This window comes from Phaenicophaeus curvirostris, chromosome 5 (assembly GCF_032191515.1).
Source record: "Phaenicophaeus curvirostris isolate KB17595 chromosome 5, BPBGC_Pcur_1.0, whole genome shotgun sequence".
In the NCBI taxonomy this organism is placed as follows: domain Eukaryota; kingdom Metazoa; phylum Chordata; class Aves; order Cuculiformes; family Cuculidae; genus Phaenicophaeus; species Phaenicophaeus curvirostris.
Genome location: NC_091396.1, coordinates 25,845,532 through 25,872,131, shown reverse-complemented (window position 1 = coordinate 25,872,131; position 26,600 = coordinate 25,845,532). Strand labels below are relative to the sequence as shown.

The following is a 26,600-nucleotide window of genomic DNA, read 5'->3' as shown; positions in this document are numbered from 1 at the left end:
TTGGTTTTCTTTCTCAATGATGCTTACACAGTGAGTTTGCTTTCAGAGCCCTGCATGTCCTGTCTCTAGCACACCTGTCAAATTTTCATTTGCTAGTATGATGCAAGCATGTGATACAAACCTTCACCACCACCTGCATGCTTGCTGGGACATAGCATGGCCTGGCTGGTTCTGACATGCAGCTTTCCTTACTGGGGAAGACTTTGATACGCAGCTGCCAAGACAATGATTGCTCTTCAAAACCTTCCTTCACTGCTTGAAGAGGGAGTTGTGGCATAGTGGCTAAAGACAAGCCACTTTATTAGACTAAGTAATGTTGAGTTGAAAGTCCTTGTCTTTCTCCTAGCTAGGGGTGTGCTTCCACAGCAGTTTAAGTTGTTTGAGCTGACACTCCTTCCAGGATGAGTGTTCTTCTCCCTCTCTTCTGTGATGACAGGTGCGCTTGAAACTTGGGTGGTGGGTTGATTCAGACAGTACTGAGAACTAAAGGCTTTTAGGTTAACTTTTTAAGGCTTGCTCTCCACCTGTGGAGGAGTTAATGCAACTGGATAGTAAAAGGGAAAACAGGAACTTATAGCTGGGGTTAGAGAAAGATGGAGCTATTAGTTCTGATTTATATCAGCTTAAGCTGTTAAAGAGGGGCACCTTTAGCTAATCACAGCTATGTACAAAAACCAGCTATGGTTAGTTCTATGTGTAGTGCTTTTGCCACTGACCAATAATTCCATTCTGTACTGTCATCATCTTAAGTATTTGGACTCCAAGATCTTTGGAGGTACAGAGGTTGTTTTCCTTGTTTTGTTTTCTTACTGAGTGAAACATTTTTCTGCCTAACAGTTAACAATTGCTGTTCATAGGATTTTTTCCTTGCCCTTCATATCTTTCTTCTTTAATTTTGGTGTTCACTTTGTACAGGATTTGCTGTCCAGTTCTGCCATTTGTCCTTAGTAGTTTACACAAACTTATGATTTATACTGGAAAGTGCTATTGAAAACTATCCTTTTGCTAAGGAAGATGTTAGACAGTGATGCTTCTACAGATGCTGCTGTTGAAGAAAGAAGATAAGATTCATCTTGGAAATGTTGTCACTAGGTGGATGTTGGCTTTGAGTACGTTTCTTTTACCCTGTCTTATCAATAGAGTAAGCAGTGAGATGAGACTGGTGGTAGAAGAGTTTCAGCATTAAGAGTTGTTCTAGACAGAGGAATGTAAACATCTCCCTGGCTGACATTCACATCACTTAACTTTCCAGTCATCTCTATGTGACTGCCCTGATAAAAGATGGATTTGATTCCTGTGGTGGGTCAGACCAGCAGCCAGAGCTGATGATGCAACTCCCAACAGTCCTGTTTTGTTAGAAAGTATTTCAGGTATCTCTGTTCTGAGCTGTTGTTTAAAAGCTATGGAAATCAAGTGGGTTTTTTTATTTTCCAAAATTATGATGGGTTGTAAATTTGGGCATGAGGTCTACAAATCCGAGATTTTCTGCAATTATTCATGGGTAGGGGTGGCGAGGGAGTTTGGTTATAAGGATTTGATATTGATGGTAGTTTGGGTGATGAGAGAAAATTGGCTGTGATTACTTGCTCTCTATTTACTCTCTTTATGTCCATACCCTGTTGAGAACAATTTAGGTTGTGTTTTCAGGGTGACCAATACCAAAGAACCAGATAGTGTAGGGTTGATGCAGGCAGCGTATCTGTTCAGTCTGGTGAGATGCAGCAGTGCTGTCGGTGGGAGGACTGGTGATGCTCTGTTGATCATAAAGATTACCAAGGCAAAGTTAGATCTCTTTTACTTTTTTGGAATCCAAGTTTTTGAGGTATAACTGGCAGACTAATCTGAGGGTTTTTTCAGTGTTTCAGGTACTTGCATTTTTTTTTCGTTTGACACTAGTCATGGTATAACTAGCTTGATTTACTGTATATTCAAAGCATGGTCTGAATCTGTCCAAGAGGAGGATACTTAACTGTATCATAAGGATGCTGTAGAGAAAACTTTCCTCAAAGGTAGAGAAGCTGAGTAAAACAAGATAAAATACTCTGTTCTTAGATGCTAAAACAAATAACTTTTCTGTCCTCTATATGTGTCTATAATGTGATCTCTGAGAGGACTTACTGTTGCCCTTTGTAGGGTAGACAGTGTATAATGATAAATGTATTGCATATGTGGTTCATGAATAAGTTGGATTATCTTCGTATTTCACATAGGTTCTGTTTTTTATTGAGTATGTTGAAAGTTACTGAATACAGAGGTATACAATGAATACGATTTGCTTTGCTTTTAGCATGTTTGGACACAGAAATCACATCTTTATTTTTTTGTTCTTTCTTGCTCTTTTTGCTGCTTTCCCCCATCAGGATGCTCAGTTGCAATTTTGGATGTGTATTTATGTTGCTTGTCTTTTTTTGCCACCAGCATTCTTGTGTTCTTCCATCAAATTAAAACTTGAAGTTAAATTGAGAGAGTATGCTTGCTAGGCAGGGAACATCTGTAAAAGGATTATACATGAGACACTTACCTGATTGCAGTCAGAGCAAAGTATCATGAAAGAATGTCTCTCAGGAAACAGCACTGTGGTACTCTTAGAAGACTAAGCCAAAGTGTTGGCACTCGTTGGGACAGGAGATCCAGAAAACTCACCAACAGGTCTGTCACACAGCCTGTAAAGATGACTCTTTTCTGATTCTGAAGATGAACTTCCAAATAATCTGTCTGAATGCAGAACTGTGCCTTCAGAAGCACTGCCTTCAACTGTGACATGGAAAGGCAAGTGGTCCTGGCAATGTGCTGATGTTTGGAGTAGAGTTGATAGGAGTGCTTTCAAGGGAAGAATGCCACTGCCCTCTGACTCAAAGCAGTGTGCTAAAGGAAATGTCTTCTGAAGACTGAAACCTAGAACTTGATGGTCGTCACTGACTGCTGTTTGAAAGTCTTAATGGTCTGTAAATAACTGTGCTCACTGCCATACTGAAATTCAAAATATGAGCTTCTCCTGATGCAGCAGAAACTAAGAGTCCCTCAAAGTCTACTGGTCTATTCTTTGCTAACTGTGCATGTTACTTCAGTAAATTGAAGACCTGTAGACTTTTTGTTTCTCTCTTCATTCTGCTTACCAATATGTATGAATGTATACCTGACTTTAAGCTGCACAGAAGTTAAAATTAATAAGAACCTAACTGTGGAGCTGATGTGCAGGCAGTAACTGGTCAGCTTTCCTCTGTCAAAGAGTAGGTTCCCTCTGGGCTCAATGTTTCCAGGTGATCAGTGTGGTGGAAGGTTTGCCTTCTTTGGTTCAGTTGCACTACTGTGGGATTTTCTTTTTGACACTGTCTTCTGCTCTTCTGGAAGGTCAGAAAGACAATAATAACCTGTGGCTATGATGAAATTATTAGAGTCACTACTCAATAACTTGATAGTGACGGTTAGTGGAATATGTTCTTTGTATTTCACATTTTTATTCTAGACTGTGTTAACTTTCTGTTTAATGCCCAGAAATAATAGCTAAGCTCTTCTGGGAGTATAAGGAACACATAATTAGGGAAAATGTATCTATTCCAGCGGATGTTAGTTATTAGAGGATTCTGTATAAGTGCATGCTCTAATTCATTGCACGGTAATATTTTCATAGTTTGCTTAAAATCACTGTGGGAGAAAGAAGTGGAAGGGAGTCTAGGATAAACGAGTATTGATCTTGCTGTAGGGTCTGTGTGGATGAATCACTCGTTAGTTATCTTCTGCTATTAGATATCCTGGGAGATAACCATATACTCATGTGACCATTAGACTCAAAAGAAAGAAGTTGCTGGTCATATAGTGGCCGCTTTTGCCATGATCATCTCCTTCTATGACAAGGTTACTTGGCTCATGGATGAGGGAAAGCCTATGGGTGTAGTGTACTTGGACTTCAGTAAAGCCTTTGACACTGTTTCTCACGGTATTCTGCTTGAGAAACTGACTGCCACTGGCCTGGACAGGTGCACGCTCTGCTGAGTCAAACACTGGCTGGATGGCTGAGCCTGAAGAGTGGTGGTAAATGGAGTTAAGTTCAGTTGGAGGCCAGTCACTAGTGGTGTGCCCTGGGGCTCAGTGCTGGGTCCAGTTCTGTTCAGTATCTTTATTGATGATCTGGATGAAGGGATGAATGTACCCTTAGTAAGTTTGCAGGTGACATGAAGCTGGGAGGAAGTGTTGATCTGTCTGAGGGTAGGGAGGCTTTACAGAGGGATCTGAACAGGCTGGATCGATGGACTGAGACCAGTGGTATGATGGTTCAACAAGGCCAACTGCTGAGTCCTGTGCTTGGGACACGACAACCCCATGAAGCGCTACAGGCTTGGGAAAGAGTGGCTGGAAAGCTGCCTGGCAGAAGAAGACTTGGGGGTGTTGGTTAACAGGTGACTGAACATGAGCCAGCAGTGAGCCCAGTTGGCCAAAGAGGCCAACAGCGTCTTGGCCTGTATCAGAAACAGTGCATCCAACAGGACTAGGGTAGTGATTCTGTCCCCATACTCAGCATTGGTGAGGCCGCACCTTGAATACTGTGTTCAGTTTTGGGCACCTCACTACAAGAAAGGCATTGAGGTGCTGGAGTGTGTCCAGAGAAGAGCAAAGAAGCTGGTGAAGGGGCTGTGGAGAACAGGTCTTATGAGGAGCAGCTGAGGGAACTGGGATTGTTTAGCTTGGAGAAAAGGAGACTGAGGGGAGACCTTATTGCTGTCTGCAACTACCTGGAAGGAGACTGTAGTGAGGTATTGTCTCCCAGGTAGTGATAGGCAATAGGACTAGAGGGAATGGCTTCAAGTTGCGCCAGGGGAGCTTCAGGTGAGACATTAGGAAAAATTTCTTCACTGAAGGGGTTATCCAGCTTTGGAAGAGGCTGCCCAGGGAGATGGTTGAGTCACCATCCTTGGAGGTATTTAAAAGATGGATAGATGAAGTACTTAGTGATACGGTGTAGTAGTGGACAGGTACAGTTGGGTTCAATGATCTCAAAGGTCTTTTCCAAGGAGTTCTGTGGTTCCATGAGTATCCAGAAGTTTCCACTAATAAAAACTAGGGAAAAAGGTAGTCGTGTGATGACTCCATTACCTTGTAAATCAAAAATGTTATTCACCAGGGAATAAAAAGGGTTCAACTCCACCATTCCTTTGTTCTTGTCTGGAACAGCATATGCAGTTCTTGGAATTAAATGCCTAAATTCCTAAGTGAATGAGTTGGATACAGTCTCGCTGATGTCAGGCATGATTTCCATATTTTCCAGGCGCAATGTCAGTTTGGCCACATCATCTGGAGACTCGAGTAGTGTTATAAGACACAGAAGCTTGTTATCTCCTCCTTCACTCCTACGCCCTATTTGGTTTCCCTTAGGTACCACTGTTTGATACAAACACTGGTGTTTGACTCCTCTAATTATATTGCTAAATCAAAGACTGGCATGATGAAATCTAAATTTTGTCCCAAAGTCTGTTGTAGATTTTCTGCACTACTGTGCCTAAATCGTTTAGTCTTTTTGTGGAGACAAAAACAGTGTTGCCCTCAGGGTGGTGTTACAGCAATGCATCCCTCAAAGTTGTTAAGAATAAGATATATTTACCTCTGCCACTTCTGTAAGGAAGTTTATGCATGCACATATTGAACTGAAGTTAATAAGGAAAGCATGATGAAGAGCTCAGTATGACTATGTCCTTTTATTTTTCCCTGATTCCTTTTCAGTGAGTATTAAATACTTAGATGCTAACATTTTTTGAAGTGGCTGCTAAAACAGATTAACTTTCCTTGCTCAGTCCCCTTCATAGTGAAACATGAGTTTCTTTATTTATTCAGCCCAGATGGTATACTTCTTGAAGTGAGCAATGTGTTGCAGTGAAAATGGACCACTTCTTTCCCCTTCTTCCCTTCCTCCTTTATTTAAATGAACGTGTCCATGTAGCTCAAATTTGAGTTGAATTCAAATTCAATTAGTCAAAGAGGCTGCAGGGCAAATATGTCAATTATTGGAAAGCCAGCTCTGCGAGATTGAAGGAATTTCTGCCCCTGCCTATAGATGGTATGCCAAGTTGTCTGTACAAAACCCGACATCTGATATTAGGAAAATGAGCAAGATAATCTAGTTTGGTCCTTTCCATGTCTGCATGTCTATATCACTGCTCCTTGTGTGTGTGCACAGGGCCCTCAGGGTCATGTAGTAGGCTGTGGGCTGAGTAGGCAGGAACATCTTATTAGGAGGTGATGACTGTACCGACAATTTCTTTGAGAGTTTTTACATCCAATAGAGGAGACTTGTAAAATGAAGGAAGCAAAAGGAGCAATACGATTTAAAATGCTTCCACATGTGCAATTGCTTTAACAGTTCTTTATCCACCAATGGAGATGGAGTAATGCACCTAACAAGTTTCTGTATGCATTGATCATGACTCTCAAATTGCTGCCTGCAACTTGCAACTCTCTTCTAGCAGCTGATGAAGGTCATATCTAAAGAGAAATATCTGTTGCTTTGAAGTTGTATTGAGTCAGAGTTCTGTGTTCCCATTCCGTTGCAAAGCTTGCACAGGGCTGTTGGAAAGTAGCTTGATCTGCAAGTATCTTTTGTTTCATGTTTGGCGAAAGGTTAGTAATACATCCCTGCTTTAAAAGAACATTGAGGATAAATGTGTTGTATGCCAAAGGAAATCCTATAAACAAACAACTTATTGGGTAACAGATTTAGTATCTATTCGTGAAATGTTGCTTCAATTTAGTAGTGTGCCGCGATTAAGAGACGGGACTCAGCTCGATGCAAGCAAGGTGTCAGATTTATTGTGTTTAAAGCACATTTTTATACTAGTTACAAGAAGCGTGTTTCAAACTGGTTCTTACACTAAACTAAGCAATCACAGATTGGTTAATACAAATGAGCCTTTTTTAAGCATCTACTTGCTTTAGTAACAGCAGCAGTTCCTCTCATCAAGGCCACTGTTTCGCAACCACAGACACCCGTGCTCATCCGCACGGAGCCAGTACTCTCTATTCCTTTCTAAACAAAAGTCTTATCTCACTCCTCCCAGGGTCTCCGACTGACAAGTTTCAGCACGTTCTGTTTTATCAACTGGTCTGTACTGGGGGCTTTCTTGAAGCCAGCCAAATCCTGTCCTACATCTCCCCCTTCCTGTTGCACAATAAAAATTTTCTTCACAGAACGTGTTATTAATCCTTGTCAGCATTGCAACAAACGTGGTAAAAATAACAATAAAAGAATAAAAACCACTAAAACATAAACGATCATTTTTATAAGACTTCTTAACCATCCTGATAGTCCCCATCCTGCAAAAAGCTTATCTAACCAGTCCCAACTACCACTTTGTCGAAGTTTAGAGACTCCCTCCTTGAGCTGTTGAATGCTTGTATGAATAGATTCCGAGTGATCGGAAAGATTCATACAACACATGCCTTCAAAATCTTCACAACCATGTCCCTGTGCCAAAAGCAAAAAATCTATTGCAGCTCTATTTTGCAAGGTAGCATGTCGTACACTATCTACATCTAATGAAAGTCCAGAAAGAGCACTGCTAGTAGTGTTTGTTTGTTTTGCAAGCCAGCAGCCAAGTTTATCTAGGGTTGCTAATGCTTTTGCAGCTGCACCCCTGGGTATCAAAAGAGAAGCGGTAAAGCGTTGGCCAAAAGACCAAAACTCAGCATTATCATCACACTCGGGGGTATATGCATGGATACCTCATCTAGCCCTGTGAGAAAGGCGATGTTGTAAAATCGTGGACGTATTTGGGGTTAAAACAGACAGACGTCCAAGACTACATGGTCCTCCTTTTATATGAGAGGGGATCATGGGCCATGCTCTGTCTCCACAAATAAAAAATATTCCTGGCGGTAATAAAAGGGGAGTATTGCTAGACTTGGACAAATTTGTTGCTGTATAATTATCTGAGGAGTTCAATCTCCTGTGGCTCTAGGGTGGTGAGTGGGAGATATGGAGTCTACAAGTCCCAGCAATCGGTAACATTCCTGGATCTGCTATTTTGAAAAAGGGTTCCCAGGAGATTCCTGGGTATTGGCCACTCATCTAGCGGCAAACCCACAAGACACGTAGAAAATGGATTACTAGGAGAGGCAGTGGCAAGGCGCTACGTATCTTGTCCTGTGAGATTTGCTAGTGTCACCCATATATTGACCTTGGGTAGTGCAGGCAGGAATGGGTAACTCTGCGTGCTCCCCGACATAATCATGATAAAAACTACTACTTGAGGAACAACTTTTTGCCCCTTTCTAGCTTCCAAGCAAACCGTCTTTTGCATCTTTCTTTTGTTTGATTCCAGTCCTATTTAAGGACGGCCCATATGGCGGGTACTAGGTTTGTCCTGCTACACTCTAAATTACAGATTACAGCCTCTCGTGCCCTCTTTCCCACTAGATTAGCCCAATTTATATACTCACATAGATATCGGTCATTCCCTAATGATTCATGCCCTGTAACAAGCAAAAGTTTTACCACATCAATCTCTTTTTCCAAACAGTCTTCACACCATCGCCTGACGAGAGTTGCTCGGCGCCACCACTCCTTTTCACACATATAAAATTTGCACAAAACCCAAGGTTCACAAGATTTACATAAAGCACAAGTGATTCCAATGACAAGTGTTTCTCTGCCCTGGTTCATGCAATTTTTTCGCGTTCAGTCCCTGTTATCCCGATCTTCCTTGGTAAATTCACCAAATTGTTGTCCAGGAGACTGGTTCTGAGGGTGATTGAGGTTTTCACCAGATGATTGTTGTAAGGATTCACAGAAGGGCCGCACATTCTTTGCCGGGATCCATCGGGGACCTTTCTCTGTGGAGACACAAGCATAACCTCTGCCCCATGTAACAAGAGGATATGGTCCCATGACCTTACCTGTTTCTGGGTCGCGAACCAATACCGGGACTTTGACTCGCGCCTTGAGTGACACAGCTGTATTAAAATGTCGAACAATTGGAGGGTTGTTATCTATCAAAGAACAATTTAAAAAATTAAAAACATACAAGGCTTTCTGTAAACGCTCCTCCGGAGTGACTGTTCCTATTCCCCCTTTTTGTTGTTGCATCAGACGTTTCAGTGATTGGTGAGAACACTCAATCAAAGATTGACCTGTGGGGGAATGAGGGATACCTGTAATATGGGTTATGCCCCAAGAGTCAAAGAACGCTTTCATTGCGGTTGAGATATATGCAGGGCCATTATCCATTTTTATTTGAGAGGGTATACCCAAAGTGGCAAAGGCACGCATCAAATGTTTACGGACGTCACGTGCTTTTTCTCCTGTGTGGCAAGAAGCAAACAAGGTGCCAGAAAAGGTGTCTATAGGAGAGTGAATATACTTCAGTTTACCAAACTCCGGAAAGTGAGTTACATCTGTTTGCCATAGCTGTAAACTTTGTAGTCCTCTGGGATTAACTCCTCCTGCTATCGACGGAAAAGAATGTCTTTGGCAGTCAGGGCATACAGCAACGATATTAGATGCTTGCTGAGAGGTGAGGCCAAACTGTCGTTTGACACCTCCAGCATTCTGGTGAAAAAAGGAATGGCTAAGTCTAGCCTGTGCTATGCGATCGGGCAATACCTGTACTGGTAATGTCAATAAATCGGCCCGTCGATTCCCTTCTGCAATAAAGCCAGGTAGAGAAGTGTGTGACCTAACACGCATAACAAAATAGGGGTGAGGGTGAGAGTCCAAAAGAAAAATAAGCTCCCGTAACAAGGCAAATAAGTTAGGATGTGAAAGGTCACGCAATAAAGATGCTTCGGCTCTCTCTACAATCCCTGCAACATAAGCAGAGTCAGTAACAAGATTAAGTGGTGTGGTCCACCTTCGGAAAACTCAAACTACCACAGTCAGTTCTACTATTTGAGGGGATCCAAGAACGGTGTCTATGTCTGAGTTCCATCATTCATGTTGGTCATCCCACCATAAAATAACTGACATATGCGTTTTTCCAGACCCATCCGTAAATACGGTAAGGGCCTGTAATGGCTGATCACTCCTTTTTGGCTTAGGCATTAAACGAAAATCTGCATTAAGTAACTTATGTGAAGGTGGATGGGATGTAAGTTGACCTGCATAGTTGGATAGTGCCATAACAAAGGCATCTGATTGTTGATAAAGCCACTGTAAATACATATTTGTTACAGGTAAGCAAATACAAGTAAAATCTACTCCTGATAATGCTAGCAAACGTTGCCTGGCCTTAATTATCAAACAGGCAAACATTTCATGCTGAGTCAAAATAGTTTTTGACGATTGATTCGGCAAAAAAATCCATTCAATAATTAACAGTGGGTCTGATTTTTCGAAATCCCATTGAAATATCAGGGCATGAGGCTGTCCAGCAGGATTTAAAATGATCAGGTAAAAAGGTAATTCAGGAGCCCACCGATGTGCTTGTTTAAAGCTGATTGCCATAGCAACCTTTTGTAAAGAGTTAATGGCCTCAGGGCCAAGACTGCGATGGGAACACAAGTCAGTGTCTCCCTTGAGCAGTTTGAACAAGGGGCCTAAGTCCGTGTTAGAAATTCCCAACAGCGGCCGGACCCAATTGATTGTGCCTAATAGTCTCTGTACATCATGTAAATTCTTTACGTCTGTTTGTATCTGTAAAGGTTGCGGAATTACGAATTGAGCCTTTATACGCCAGCCCAAATATTTCCATGGTGGTGTTTTTTGAATTTTTTTCCGGCGCAATATAAAGGCCTGCCGAATTGATGGCGGTCATGACAAGGGCTATGGCTTCCTCCATGACTTCGTGGTGTTGTGCAGCCACTAGGATATCATCCATGTAATGATACAGTAAAGCACTGGGCACAGCGGCCCTGACAGGGCTAAGCACTTTAGCCACATACCATTGACAGATTGTAGGGCTATTCTTCATACCTTGTGGTAGCACAACCCACTGATATCTTTGCAACGGAGCTTGCATGTTAACGCTAGGAATGGAAAAAGCAAATTTAGGAGCGTCATTTGGATGCAGGGGGATATTGAAAAAACAATCTTTGAGATTGATAACAGTCAAATGCCAATCCCAAGGTATCATAGTAGGGGACGGAAGGCCGGGTTGTAGGGCCCCCATGTCTTCCATAGCGTCATTAATTTTTCTAAGATCATGGAGCAAGCGCCATTTGCCAGACTGGTTTTTGATAACAAAAAATAGGTGAATTCCAAGGACTGGTAGAAGGCAAAATTTGATCATCTCCTGCTAATCGCAAAAAAATACATTACATATTGCTCCTTGGTGTCTCTCCTGATTCCCCCCTTTTCTATTTTGCTAACAATGTTTTTACTACTTGATAGGTACGTTCAATAATGACATGACTTGGTAAATGGATATCAATACTTTCTGGATAATCTATTAGATCTACTTGTAAATTCAAAATATTTGCCATGCACCACTTAGCATATGCTTTTGTCGTTGGGATATAAATGATTGTTGAGCCTTGGCCTAATAACTGAACACTTCTTTTCTTCCCTCAGTGATTATCATTGTAATCATTTCAAATTTAGTGAGTATGTTTTTTGGGGTTAGCGTGGTAAAATATCCACTCAATAATTCGTAAGGAAGCTTTTGAATTTTCCTCTATCATTGCCTCAATTATCCCTAAAGGTTGTCTGCACTAGGACCCAGCAGTTCCTGAAGAGTGACATTGGAATGCAGAGTGTTCTCACAACATTCCCCTAGAGAGATAACACTGGTGACTCCTCTGGTCTTCTTCAAAGCTGAAAGAAAAAAAAAACTTAGAAAAGAAGGAGAAGGGGGGGCACTCACACACATACAGCTGCATGTTTGAAAGGTCCCAGAGATGTATTTCTAAGATTAATCAAAACCGATTTGTAAGTCTTACAAACGTTTGAAGTACTTCAAACACACAAACACACACAACCACTCATTTCTCAGCTAGCCGAATACACTCGTATAATGTTGGTTATCACTATTGGATTGACAATTTTTCCATGTTACGGATATTTAAACTACACACAGTACCGGGAACATACAATACGTAAAATACGTAGATGCATTATCTAATAAGGCTTATATCGATTGTCTAACAAATATTTCACTTACAGTAGTTGGTTGTTTTTTTTTTTTCTTTTTTGAGACAGCCTCTGTCTCCCCATATGCCCATATGCCTATTCCCAACCAAATTATTGATAATCATTCTAATTACAGCTTAGTAAAGCCACCCTCCAATGGTCCTTTTACATTCCGTGGTATTGTGTGAAGTGCAGGCGATTGCAGCACCACTGCGATGGTGGTGATGCCTCTGGTTCTTGCTCTGAGGTGAGAGCTGCTGCTTGCTGCGGAGGCGTCTGTGCTGGTACATGCCTCTGAACCATGCTTTGCTCCTGGTTTTCTGACAATACTGTCCTGTTCTTATCCCATTTTAATTTACACCAACTGGTAAAATGTTTGCCCTTTCCACACTGAGGGCAGATTTTAGGCCCTCTCTCCTGGCGTTGTGTGTGGCAGTCACTTTTAAAATGCTCTGCTTGATAGGTAAATGATCCCAGCTGTTGTTGTAGGTAATTGAGCCATTTCTTATCGTATCTGTTAACAGGCCCTTCTGCAATGCTGAAACTGCTTGGGTTTTGCGGCAGCAGCAGGTGGCCCCCGCCCCCCAGCCCAGGGCAGAGGCCCTTGGCTGGGCGGCTTGGTTCTCTTTTTACAGTTTTTTGGAATCTCCTTTATCTCTTCATCACTAATTAGTTCCCAGCATGGACCACTGTGCCATGCACGGATCAAAGCTTGCAATATTTCAACTTCTCCCTGCTGCTGTGCCTCCCTCCTGACTTGCACCCGTTGGTCTGAGGGACAGTGAGGGGGTGGATCGGGCTCCTTGTCATTGTCTATCGAACCTGGATCAAAGGGATAGTCGGCCTTCCTGTCGGGGGGCGCAGAGGCAAGCACAGCCAGTTTAGGGGGGTGAGGGGTTAGTACAGTTGTTGACGATCCTGCACTCGGCTCGAAATTATTGCTCTGCTTTTTTAAGCCGACATGCGCCTTTAACGCTTCAAAAACTTTCTGCCAGGGAGCCCTCAGCTTTTTTGCTCCTTTTTTTTCCTCTATCGTAGCATCCCACAGTTTCACCCCCACATCATCCCAGAGTTCCCGCATAAAGATAGTGGACGCAGTTACGGTGGGTATTTTCGCCTGTACCCATTTAAGTATTACTTTAAGATCATGCCCAGAGATATTTTTCCCTTGCTTTTGAAGGAGGGCTTTCCTAAATTCATATACATCTCTTTCAGGGGAGGAAACCTGATTCCCCATCTTTCCGTTTCTCATAGCTCACCTCTGTGCTCCAGAGGGATTTTTGACCGGTCGGTTCCTGCTTCATTTCAGCAACTTATTCAGTCCTGCTTTGTTTCAGCAATTTATTCAATCCTGCTTCGTTTCAGCAATTTATTCAATATTCCGTGGGACTCGCAGCATGCCACTCAGATAGGTGGTTCTCTGACCCTTTGGTAATCTCGTCTGTATCACTTCGGGGTCGCCAATTTGCCGCAATTAAGAGATGGGATTCAGCTTGATGCAAGCAAGATGTCAGATTTATTGTGTTTAAAGCACATTTTTATACTAGTTACAAGAAGCGTGTTTCAAACCGATTGCTTCTTACACTAAACTAAGCAATCACAGATTGGTTAATACAAATGAGCCTTTTTTAAGCATCTACTTGCTTTAGTAACAGCAGCAGTTCCTCTCATCAAGGCCACTGTTTCGCAACCACAGACACCCGTGCTCATCCGCACGGAGCCAGTACTCTCTGTTCCTTTCTAAACAAGTTTTGTCTCACTCCTCCCAGGGTCTCCGACTGACAAGTTTCAGCACGTTCTGTTTTATCAACTGGTCTGTACTGGGGGCTTTCTTGAAGCCAGCCAAATCCTGTCCTACAGTAGTGTAGAAGTGTAATATGTATTTAAAGGCTTGTTAAAAGCAACAGAGCTCAGTATATCTTTTTCAGGATGGGATGGGTAGGGGTGTTTCTTGGTTTGTGGGTTTTTTTGCTTTTAGAAACTCTAAAAATGATTTGGCTTGGTCTGTGTTTTTTCATTAAAGTGTGGAGGTCATAGCTAAAGCTTTCCAGGCAAGATAGCAGTAGTAGATCTTACAGGAGCTGAACTTCAGGTATGCTGCACAGAAGGTGTTACCGTGCTTGAAATGCATCCAGTTATCATGTTTCCTAAGGAATACTGTGATACTTGGAGGGTAGAAGACAGTACTGTAGTTAGTGCAGGTACCTGTGATACCTAGTGTTAATTCTTAACTAGCAGCTTGCCCAAGACTGATGAGATCTCACTTAAGTGTTGACAGTAGAATTTTTTGTTTTGAATAGGTGCGCTTTCCATATGGCATTGGAGCAGGTTGGATAAGAGATGTAGGTAAGAAGTTGGACAAGGCAGTAGTGCAGAGCAACAGGGACATGCCATGAGAATGGCACCTTTTTGATGTTGCTGCCTAAATGTACTGTCTAGGTTAGGTGCTTAGGTTATAAGACAGGAAAAGCCTCGGTAATTCTCAGTTCTCTTGTCAAGAGAATTCATTCAGATAAATAAGAGATTTATTCTTGGCCAGGACATTTGATTTTTGTAATATTTGAGAATTTGTAAATTCTTTCTAATAAAAGTTATGGCAACTATCTGGAAAGTCTTCCAGTGGTACTGTACTGACTTGAAATCTATTTTTTGAGGGGAGTGTGGAGAAAGGAGTTAGGTTCTGCTGTCAAAGTGCTTGGACGCTTTGTAACAAATTTGAAAACAGGCTGTGCCTTTACATTGTGAATAATACTGAGGTATCTCATCTCTTCCATATCTTGATCTGGTGATGGCGTGCTGTGATTTTGTAATACTGCAGTACGTTTTCTCTGGTTACAGGCAGAGGTGTTATTAGCACTCTGGGAGTTGTTTGCTAATAGGAGGTTGTGGAACTTTCGACAGTTTCACCCTCTTATCTTTAAGGGGCTGTGGAGATGCAGCATTCCTGCACAGCTCCTCTCTTCTTCTCACAGCATTCATGCTCATGCTGACTGATCAGCCAAGGTGTTGATAATTTTCTTTTCTTGACCTGTGTACTAGTGAAAATACAATTCAGGTGGCACAGCCCAATTCTGCTGATAATCCCAGCCATGAAATACTTTGTCACACAGCACAATTTTACTGGTAATGAAATACTTTCTCACAGTCTTATGTATTAAGAAATAGCACAACACAATTCTACTGATAATAGTAATGTGAAAAGTTACAGATTGAACAGTACACATAGCAATGCAATACAAATCACCTGTTACTTCACTTGGTCCTCTGACCAACGGGGGAAGGATATTCCTTCTCTCAGCCTCTGCTTTGTTTTACAGCTTCCCCTCAGCTTAAAAACTTGGCATGTCATTTTGGTGCTTATTTAAACCATTAAGTGTTATTATCTTCCTTCACTAACGTTTGTGTTATATGCATTCCAAAAACATTATACAAAGTGTGAACACAGTAAATTGAAGTGATTGACTAGAGCTGTGTTTAACCTTGAAGGCAAATCTCTAGGTTTCCCTCTTGAACTTTTCTCTTGAACTCCAGTATCCTGCTACTAAACCCCTTCCACGTGGCAGACTCCTAGTGTGCCGGCTGCCTTACTAGCCTGTGGACAGATGTATGCTCAGTTGCAACTTTGATCAGCAGCGCTATGTTTAAAACTTAATTGAACATCTAATGTGAATTACTCAGTGTGTTGCTAGTTCCTAGTCCTTGGGTAATTGCAACAAAATATTCCGCCAGCTAAGGGTTGATCTGACAGAAGCATGGAAGTATGGAGCTGAGTTCTTGTAGCCTCATCTGTTTTATTTGTGTTTAGACTGGCTTTGTGATGGAGATAATTTTTTTTTTTAACAGACTTTGCTTTGAGCTGAGGATACATAGAAATCTGCTTGTATGTTCCTAGAAATAAAATTAAAAATAGGTTGGGTGGCCGGGCCCAAATGGAGTTAACTCTAGCTGGAGGCCGGTTACAAGTGGTGTGCCCCAGGGCTCAGTGCTTGATCCAGCCCTGTTCCATGTCTTTATCAATGACCTGGATGAAGGCATTGAGTGCACCCTTAGTATGTTTGTGGATGACGCTAAGCTGGGTGGAAGTGTGGATCTGCTGTGGAGGGTAAGGAGGCTCTTCAAAGAGATCTGAATAGGCTGGAGTGCTGGGCTGAGACCAATGGCATAAGATTTAACAAGACCAAATGCCGGGTCTTGCACTTGGGGCACAACAACCCTGTGCAGTGCTACAGACTAGGAGAAGACTGGCTAGAAAGCTGCCCAGAGGAGAAGGACCTGGGGGTGTTGGTTGACAGCCGACTGAACATGAGCCAGCAGTGGCCCAGGTGGCCAAGAAGGCCAATGGCATCTTGGCTTGTATCAGAAACGGTGTGACCAGCAGGTCCAGGGAGGTTATTCTCCCTCTGTACTCAGCACTGGTTAGACCGCTCCTTGAATGCTGTGTTCAGTTCTGGGCCTGTCACTACAAGAAGGATGTTGAGGCTCTGGAGCGTGTACAGAGAAGAGCAACAAAGCTGGTGAGGGGGCTGGAGAACAGGCCTTATGAGGAACAGCTGAGAGAGCTGGGGTTGTTTAGCCTGGAGAAGAGGAGGCTGAGGGGAGACCTCATTGCTCTCTACAACTACCTGAAAGGAAGTTGTGGAGAGGAAGGTGCTGGCCTCTTCTCCCAAGTGACTGGGGACAGGACAAGGGGGAATGGCCTTCAAGCTGTGCCAAGGGAGATTCAGGCTGGACATAAGAAAATATTTTTTCACAGGGAGGGTCATTGGGCACTGGAACAGGCTGTCCAGGGATGTGGTTGAGTCACCACCCCTTGAGGTATTTAAAAGACAAGTGGATGAGGTTTTGAGGGGCATGGTTTAGTGATTGACGGGAATGGTTGGACTTGGTGATCCTGTGGGTCCTTTCCAACCTTGTGATTCTGTGAAAACAGTATGAACAAAATCTCAAAAGTGAGTAGTTTGAATGGAGAACAGGTAAAATGATAATTTTGGAAAAGGAAAGTGCTAACAAGTACTGTACTTGGGACAAAATACCAGGATCAAGATTATTTATCTCATCTTCATTTAACCACAAATAAAAAGCTTGTTCTGTGTCTGCTTTTGATGCCTTTTCAAAAATCCCCTGTAAACTTTCCCCTTTTTCCTTTGTCGTAGAGAGCCAATTGTTGCCTGGGAATAACTTCACAAATGAATGCAACATTCCTGGAAACTTCATGTGCAGTAACGGGCACTGTATCCCAGGGGCTTGGCAGTGTGATGGGCTGCCGGACTGTTTTGATAAGAGTGATGAGAAAGAATGCTGTAAGTGATGATTGCTATGATGTTAATGTGCTTAATATCACAAGACTTGGCTAGGTAGTGTTACTTCTGTGTTCTGTAGTGTAGATTAGGTAAGTAACAAAGCTACTGCCAATTTCTTAATTTACCTATTGCTTGGAACAGTGTACATCTCTTATTATCTCAGGTATGAAGAACCTCAGGGTTCTTCAGATTGTCCAATTTTAGTACAGTATTTGGTAGCAGGTAACTGAACCCTACTCACAGATGGATAAATTGAGACAGGCTCAAGTTATGATTCTTCCAGTGGAAGAATTATGCTGTGTAATTTTTAGAGATCCTGCATATACTGCTTCAGCACAGTGGCCTGGTTTTATATGTTGACCTGCTACCATCAAGACTAGTTACTTTCAGTTCAAAATTGTTGACTCTATCCTGTTATTTTTGTTCTTTCTGTAAAAATGTACTTCTTAACTCTTTGAAACTTAAAACTAACTTTCTGTAAAATGGACCAAATGAATTGTCTAATAATGTTTACTAGTTTTAATCTTCTCTACGGAACTTCCAGTTATAGAGAGCTGAAAAAAGTCCGATTTGTTCTCCTGTGATTTAATGTTTTTCTTAACATCAGTTAGACTTTCGTTAATGTTACTCATCCATTAGTTAGCATGAAACTTTCTAGCCTACACACATTTACCCAGACAGCGAGGTTATCATAATAGTATGTTGTGAAATCCTGTTGGGAGTGAAAAAGAAACCCCTCAAATTTCATGTGGTTCTAGAGTGACTGAGAAATTTCTGAGAAGTAAGTTACTGCTTTTCATAAAATAAATGTTGCTCCTTTGCATATATAGTTTGTGGAGGTTTTCACTGAACTTAAACTGAGTTATAAGAAGCTTACCTTTCCAAGACATAATTAATTTTGCTTATGAAACAGAAGGAATAACGAATAGCGTTTTCCGAATTAACTGACTAGAAATACCATGTTTTGTTAAATGCTCTTACTTTGACTTTATGCCTCTTCTTTAACTGTAGTTATCCATCCCTTGTTAAAGCCTCCTTACTCTAAAACTTTGCTGTGAAAATCTCCATTCATAGTTTGGCTTTAAGCCCGGGAGCTTTTTCTCTTTCTAAGGCATTACAAGTAGCTATATAAAATACCTGATACTATGCAGTCTTTATAAAGCATCAGGCTTGTGTTGCAACATTGAAGACAAATTAATTTTTTTTTTTTACTTAGATATTCATATCTTAGGAAAGAGTGGATCTGTTGTAAGGTTTGATTGTGCTTGTCTGTTTAAGCCTTACCAGAATTTATATTAGTGGGAGCTTTGGCAAGAATAAAAAAATGTCCAAAGTTCAGCATTTGCCTTTTATTGAGATGTTCCTGAGGTGACAACAGCTGTGTGACTCTCAGGTTCCTCTTTGCCTGGCCTCTGAATATGCTGCTGGTATGACTTTCAGTGTGCTCTTACTGCTTCTGAAAAGAAGCTGAATGATAGCACTCCTCTGTATTTATAGGATACAAACGAGGAGGTTTTCTGTCTCTTAAGAATGCTGTCATCCTCTGAGGGGATTAAAGCACGTACTTCAATCTGATGGATCGAAGGCATTTTATTGAGTCAGCTGTTTCTTTATATACCCTTTTTAGTTACATAACTGGGTGCCCACGAGGGTATCTACAGTGTATTATTGGCTAAAGGTAAGTGTCCATAAAGCTATTGCTAACATATTATTGGCTATTATTTTTTAGTGCGTGCTAGAAAACCAAATTACACTAAAATTAACTATGTTAGTAGTTCTCTTCCATTGTTTTCCTTTCAGTTGCTACTGGTTCCCACCGAACTAGCTCTTGTATTCCTTTCAGCTGGCCTTTGTTTATCAGAGGGCTGTCTCTTGTGCTCACCTAACTGGCCTTTGTTTTTCTTTCCTTTCTCTGTTTCAAGGCCTTGTTAGAATTGCTCAGTATTAATCAGTCCCACAGCATCCAGGCCTTCTTCTCTGTAAAATGTCTCCACAATCCTCTGCCTTGCATGGATTTTGTTTCACCGGGTACAGTTAGAAAATCTTAATGAAGATTTTTTTTTAGTGAAGGCTGGACTGGGATGTTACCTGTGAATCAGAAACAGGAAAATATGCTTTGTGACTCTGTTCAAAAGTTTCCTTTCCAAAATCAGTTGGATCTAGTGAGTTGCAGACAGTAATGAACATACTAACTGACAATAAAATATAAATGGCTATAAAATGACAGCTTATAAAAGCTGTTCTTGTCACAACAGACTCAAACCTCACTGATCTAGGCTATACTGCAACTATGAATTTAAGTTTCTGCAGAACTGTCTGTTGTTTTTTATTTAAATACTTTCAGCACACTTGATTGGCTTTTGAGCCCCCCCACAGCTGACAGCAAAGAGCCACATGGCCCCTAGCCCCAGTGGGCAGCAAATAACCAAGTAACTGCTTACTCACCCCTCCCCCTTCTGAGTCCTATTAGGAGAGAGAATGAAAAGAAACAAAGATTTGAGTTAAGGTCAGGGAGGGTTCATTCACCAGTTATTGCCACTGGCTGAACAGACTTGATGAAAAGTCCATCTAATTTATTACCAATCAAACTATAGGTGATACTGAGAAACAAAAGTAAATCCCCCAAAAAACACATTCCCACCACCACCCTCTTCCTCAACTCCTGAATTCTCCACCTCCTTCCCTGACGGTGGCACAGTGATTTCAGAGAACTGTATATACCCAGAGGTGTCTTCATATTCATAGTTTGTCTATGAAATGACAAGCACACCTTATAATTAAACTGCCAGCCTCCTCATTGGACAGGTGCACACCCTCCTGGGTGGAAAACTAGTTGGATGGCCAGGCACAGAGAGTGGTAGTAAAGGGAGTTAACTCCAGCTGGAGGCCAGTTATAAGTGGGGTTCCCCAGGGCTCAGTGCTGGGTCCAGCCCTGTTCCATGTCTTTATCAATGACCTGGATGAAGGCATTGAGTGCACCCTTAGCAAGTCTGCAGATGACACTAAGCTGGGTGGAAGTGTCGATCTGCTGTGGAGGGTAGGAAGGCTTTCCAAAGGGATCTGAACAGGCTGGACCGCTGGGCTGAGACCAATGGCATGAGGTTTAACAAGGCCAAATGCCGGGTCCTGCACTTGGGGCACAACAACCCTGTGCAGTGCTACAGACTAGGAGAAGACTGGCTAGAAAGCTGCCCAGAGGAGAGGGACCTGGGGGTGTTGGTTGACAGCCATCTGAACATGAGCTCGCAGTGTGCCCAGGTGGCCAAGAAGGCCAATAGCATCTTGGCTTGTATCAGAAACGGTGTGACCAGCAGGTCCAGGGAGGTTATTCTCCCTCTGTACACAGCACTGGTTAGACTGCTTCTTGAATGCTGTGTTCAGTTCTGGGCCCGTCACTACAAGAAGGATGTTGAGGCTCTGGAGCGTGTCCAGAGAAGAGCGATGAAGCTGGTGAAGGGGCTGGAGAACAGGTCTTACGAGGAGCAGCTGAGAGAGCTGGGGTTGTTTAGCCTGGAGAAGAGGAGGCTGAGGGGAGACCTCATTGCCCTCTGTAACTATCTGAAAGGAGGTTGTGGAGAGGAGGGTGCTGACCTCTTCTCCCAAGTGACAGGTGACAGGACAAGAGGAAATGGCCTCAAGCTCTGTCAGGGGAGGTTCAGGCTGGACATCAAAAAAAAGTTTTTCATGGGGAGGGTCATTGGGCACTGGAACAGGCTGCCCAGGGATGTGGTTGAGTCACCACCCCTTGAGGTATTTAAAAGACAGGTGGATGAGGTGTTGAGGGGCATGGTTTAGTGTTTGATAGGAATGGTTGGATTCGATAATCCTGTGGGTCCTTTCCAACCTAGTGATTCTGATTCTATTCCTGGAATTTCATTGCGAACCCGGGAGTTAAAATTAACCCCATCCAGAGTCACTAAAGCTTGGCCATATCTGAGCAGTTCGTCTCAAGAAGTCTGGGTGACAAGAAGATAAGAATCCTTTATTGTTATCTTAGTTGTTAATTTTGTTTTAACACATTGCAGTTGACTTTCCATCTCACAAATCACCATTTCAAGAGTCCATAGTCCCACTGGGCACCTGTTCCAACACTTGCTTTAAGTTGCTCTGTCTGTGATGCCTTATCGACTACCTAGTTCACATGGAAAGCCTTTCAACCTTGCTTTGACGTGTTTGTAGGTGAATACAAGTTTAGTTATAGGGTTCATTGGTATTGTGTACTGGTATTTCTGTGAAGGCAAGTATAGTGTACTTTGATATGCCCACTAGAGGAAGTTGCATGCGTGAGAGAAAGACTTGTGGATTGGAAACTAGAACTTAAAGCAGCTTTAATGAAACAAAAATAATAAAAAGGAAAATAAATAGTAAGAAAACAATAAAATATATACAAAATCAACTACCCTGCTGACTCTGTGTCACCACTGATTCTGCAGAGCAGGCACAGGGAAAGATCCTGGACTGGATTCAGCAGCAGACAGGAGCCATACTCAGGAACTGGATTCAGGAATGCGTGGATCCAGGATCAGAGGCAAAAGGGCAAACAGAGTTTTCATGTGAACTATCGAAGAAAAGAGCCTGACCCTTGTGATCCCTCAGTTTATACTGAGTCTGATAGAAATGGAATGGAATACTGTGATCAGTTTTGGGTCACCTGTCCTGTCCACTCCTCCGTGCAAGTGTGACCCTTTTTTGCCTCTGACTTATGGCATTTTACCAACTGAAAAGTAACCTCGGTATCTGTAGAAATAGGTATAAGTAATGGACTTTCTGCATACCGATGCCCCATTACTTTGATAATCATAAATCATTTCTGCAGTTACCACTTCTGGAGATGGACACTGTTTGAAAAACATGTAGTAACTTTTCAGAAAGTGAAGTTACTTTGAGGCTTAGCTGAAAACTTAGAAAATCAATTCTACTTTAGCTCAAACCAGAACATGCCACCCCTCATTCCATACCATTTACATCATGCTCAGGTCATTATTGCTTGTATCTTCAAAAAATATATATGTAAATTACTAATCCATGTTTTATCTACACAAAAGTTTAAGTTCATGGTTGTAGATCTCCATCTGTTATAACACTCTCTCAAGACACAAGGAATGGTGTGAGGATTCGTTGTCATGCCTATAGGCTGCAGGTTAGAGATGTCAACCTCGAGGAGATTGTTGGATACTATGCAGTTAAGCTAGATTATTATCCTTATAGACACTTACTAAACACTCTTAGTATTATGTAGCAATTAACATTATGCAGTTTAAGACTGAGCATTTTCACCCAGAGTTAAGTTTCCTTGGTATAAATGTGGAACTTCATCATACTAAAGTATTACCCACTGCATCCAGGCCCTTGAGCAAAAGCAGCCAGTCAAATGGGTTTGCCTTTGCCCAAAACAGGGAGAAACCCAGTTTTCCCCAACAAATTCCTTTTGTGCACCACAGGGACTTTATCCTCTTGTACTGTATGTAAGTGGTCTGATTGAGCAGGACCAGGTCAATTAATAGATCCCCTGATGTTAACTAGCCAGCTGGCTTCTCCCAAATTTTGAACGTGCCACACCCCAGTGCTTTTAGGGTAGTTTTAGTAGTCCATTGTATTGCTCAATTTTCCGTGAGGTTAGTGCATGATAGGGAATATGATGCCATTATCTTTGGCCCTTGGTAGGACTGTTTTTTAAATGAGTCCTGTTGTCTGACACAGTTCTTTCCGATGTCAGTCATGCAGGTTTCTTTTAAATGTTAGTGGCCTCTTAACTACTACTACTAGTGCTGCTGCTTTTTAGCTGCGTAAATGAGTTATAATCAAAGCTGAATCTCCTCTTGTCAAATGTAGAATCTTTACCAACAGGACTTACCTGTGAAGTTCATAGGTATTGTTTGCATAGCTTAGGAGCTATCTGTTCTGGTTGCATACCAGGAGTCACCTCATCTGCTGCAGTCTGTTGCTGCTAGCCTGGTGCACTTTCGGCCTTGAGAATTTTCTAAGGCTGGTTTCTGGTAAGTTTGGATTCTCTATTGCTAGCTAACAGCTTATAGTGGTGTGAATTGTAGCTGTGAAGTGTGTGTTGTATCAAAAGCTTACCACATTTTGGAAAAGATAAATAGGCAAATAATGAATACTTGCAAGGAAGTGTTTTAGTAATCTGTCATTTAAAAAAACAAAAACCAACATAAAAAAAGGATCTCTAGCATCAAAATCACTTTGTCACTTTGAGGATTTTATCTTATGAGTCTGGCACCATTCAAAAGTATTAGAGCTAGGCTTGTATTCTTTAGTTCATCAAATCTATATCCTCTACTTCAGGAAGTGTGTGTAGAGTGGCTGTGACGTGGCTCATGGTACTCACCAGAGGCTAAGGTGGCTGTGAACTTTGGTCACTATGTGCAGTTTTGGAGATGGTGACAAGCCTCTGCTGCAAATGGATATGTCCAAAGACAGCTGAATAATTGACACAAATAACTGAGCTAGCCATCAAATATTGACTGACACAAAATAAAAGCATAGAGATAAATATAAAAGCAATATATTAAAAGAACTAGTGTAATTACAGCAACTTGAGTACTTTAAAATTCTGTGTTCCTGCAAAAATCTCTGAAATGGTGGAAGCATGGGGCTTATGGTTTTTTTGAGAGTACAATCAGGGAATTCAAAAACAGGACTAACAGTCTTGTCTTTGTGGTGCCCAACCTTACACTACATCTAGTGCATTTTAAGGGTCTATGGAGAAAGCGTAAGTCTGTAAGGAAGCTGATAAGTAGGGATTTCTTTTTTTACTGACTACTTACAGTGTATGTGGGGTTAATTGGACACTAACAAGTCTATGAGACTGAATAGGATCCACCCAAGAGTATTGAGTGAGTTGGCAGATGTGCTTGCCAAACCCCTTTCCATCATCTTCTAGCAGTCCTGGCTGACTGGCGAAGTTCCACTGGACTGGAGGCTGGCTGATGTTGTGCCCATCTACAAGAAGGGTTGGAGGGAAGATCCAGGAAACTACAGGCCTGTCAGTCTGACCTCTGTGCTGGGGAAAGTCATGGAACAGGTGATCTTGAGTGCTATCATAAAGCACGTGCAAGAGAACTGGGTGATCAGGCCCAGTCAACACAGGTTCACAAAAGGCAGGTCTTGCCAAACTAACCTGATCTATGACCAAGTGACCCACCTACTGGATGAAGGAAAGGCTGTGGATGTAGTCGTCTTGGACTTCAGTAAAGCCTTTGACACAGTTTCTCACAGCATTCTGCTTGAGAAACTGTCAGCCTCTGGCCTGGACAGGCGCATGTTCTCCTGGGTGGAAAAACTGGTTGGATGGCCGGGCCCAGAGACTGGTGGTAAGCGGAGTCACTATCCCTGGAGGTATTAAAAAGATGGGTGGATGAGGTACTCGGGGATATGGTTTAGTGCTTGTTAGGAACCGTTGGACTGGATGATCCTGGAGGTCTTTTCTAACCTAGTGATTCTGTGTTAATATATGGAAGGAGAAAAATTTCACAGTAGGGCTAAATCTAAGAAAGAGAGAAGCATTCTGCCAAAGGTTGCACCCAGGAAAGATGATGGCAATTAAGAGCTACAGTCAAAGTAGATTTTGTGTATTTATGTTAATGGAGTAAGCATTGTCATGTGGTAGGCTGCCAGGTGTTACAATCTTACAAAACCGTACAAAAACACTTTAGTAGTCCTGTTCTTATTTATAATCCAGTAATAATTTGTGTAAAAGGCAATGAAGTTAACACTTTTTCTAAAGAACTAGAATATACAGCAGAAAGCTAGGAATTCCTCTATAAAAATAGTTTTAAGTATTATGATAGTAGTATGTATGCCCATGGAAGGCTTCTGGACTTCTATTCACAGCTTATGATTGCTGAGTGCTTTTAAGTTTCCTTCTGGTTTTCTTGCTGTGTCCTGTTATCTCCTGGTTGACCTGGCATCTGTTGCAGGTAGGTGACAAACATCAGATTTCTTAAAGCTAAGTATGCATAAATGAGCATCTGCGTTAGTCATGAAGGTACTGCAAGCCAGCTGCTGATTTTTTTTTTTGTCACTTACTCAGATGGCTCTTAATTCCAGCTTGATAGTCTAAGTTTAACTCTTGTTTTCACTCACGATTAACCAACCAAATACTTAGTAGTTATAATAAGGTTTATAATGAAGTGACCATGATGAATGTTTCATTTGAATCTCAGTTTCAGGAATTTATATGTGTAAGAGCAATTGGAATAGCTGTTTAGTATAGTTCTATGCAGGGACATAAAAGGTTTCGTGGTGCTAATTATTCAATCTCTCTTGATGGTTTCCTCTAGATATGGGGGTCAGTAAATAGCTGGATTGGAGAGCTTAGAATCAGAGTCTATGTTTTCAAAGGGTAGGAACAAGTTTAAAAGATGGTTACCTATAACTTCTTTTGTAGGGTCTTTACTGAAATGTTGCATCTCACCTTGCATGCATCAAGAGAGACTGGATTTACAATGCTGTCTGATATGGCTGTGGCATCCCTCAACATAAATTAACAACAGCAGAGAAGTTTAAGATGGTTCACTGTCAAAGTCATGAAGATACCTGTGGTTCTGCAGTAATGCAGAATCTGCACACAACATTTTGTCTGGAGAGATTCTCTTGTAGCATGCAAATAATTGCATTTTGATTAGATTGATATATCATCATCTGTTGTTCATAGAATCATAGAATCACTAGGTTGGAAAAGACCTTTAAGATCATTGAGTCCAACTGTGCCTGTCCACTACTAAACAGTACCCGTAAGCACTTAATCTACCTGTCTTTTAAATACTTCCAGGGATGGTGACTCAACCACCTCCCTGGGCAGGAAAGTGATAAGGTTACCTCTCAGCCTCCTTTTCTCTAGGCTAAACAATCCCAGTTCCCTAATCATCTCCCGTGAGGTCTGTTCTCCAGCCCCTTCAACAGCTTCATTGTTCTTCTCTGGACACGTTCCAGGACCTCAACGTCTTGTAGTGAAGGGCCCAAAACTGAACACAGTATTCAAGGTGTGACCTCACCAATGATGAGTATAGGGACACAATCAGTTCCCCGGTCTTTCTGGCCACTCTGTGGCCTGATAGATGCCCAGATGGTATCGGCCTTCTTGGCCACCTGAGCACACCGCTGACTCATATACAGCCATCTGTCAGCTAACACTAATAGGTGCTTCTCTGCCAGGCAGCTTTCTAGCCACTCTTCCCCAAGCCTGTAGCACTGCATGGGGTTGTTGCGTTCCAAGTGTTGAACTATTG

At 42.0% G+C, this 26,600-nt stretch overlaps 1 protein-coding gene across 3 annotated transcripts in view; it reads left to right on the top strand.

Annotated features, from left to right (window-relative positions):
• The window catches only part of LDLRAD3 (low density lipoprotein receptor class A domain containing 3), a 115,167-nt gene that overhangs the window by 19,949 nt on the left and 68,618 nt on the right, over window positions 1-26,600 (top strand). For all 3 annotated transcript variants that reach the window (XM_069858118.1, XM_069858117.1, XM_069858115.1), the window contains exon 2: window positions 17,206-17,352. In XM_069858118.1, the coding sequence (XP_069714219.1) occupies window positions 17,206-17,352 (147 nt within the window). The remainder of the gene's footprint in view (window positions 1-17,205; window positions 17,353-26,600) is intronic.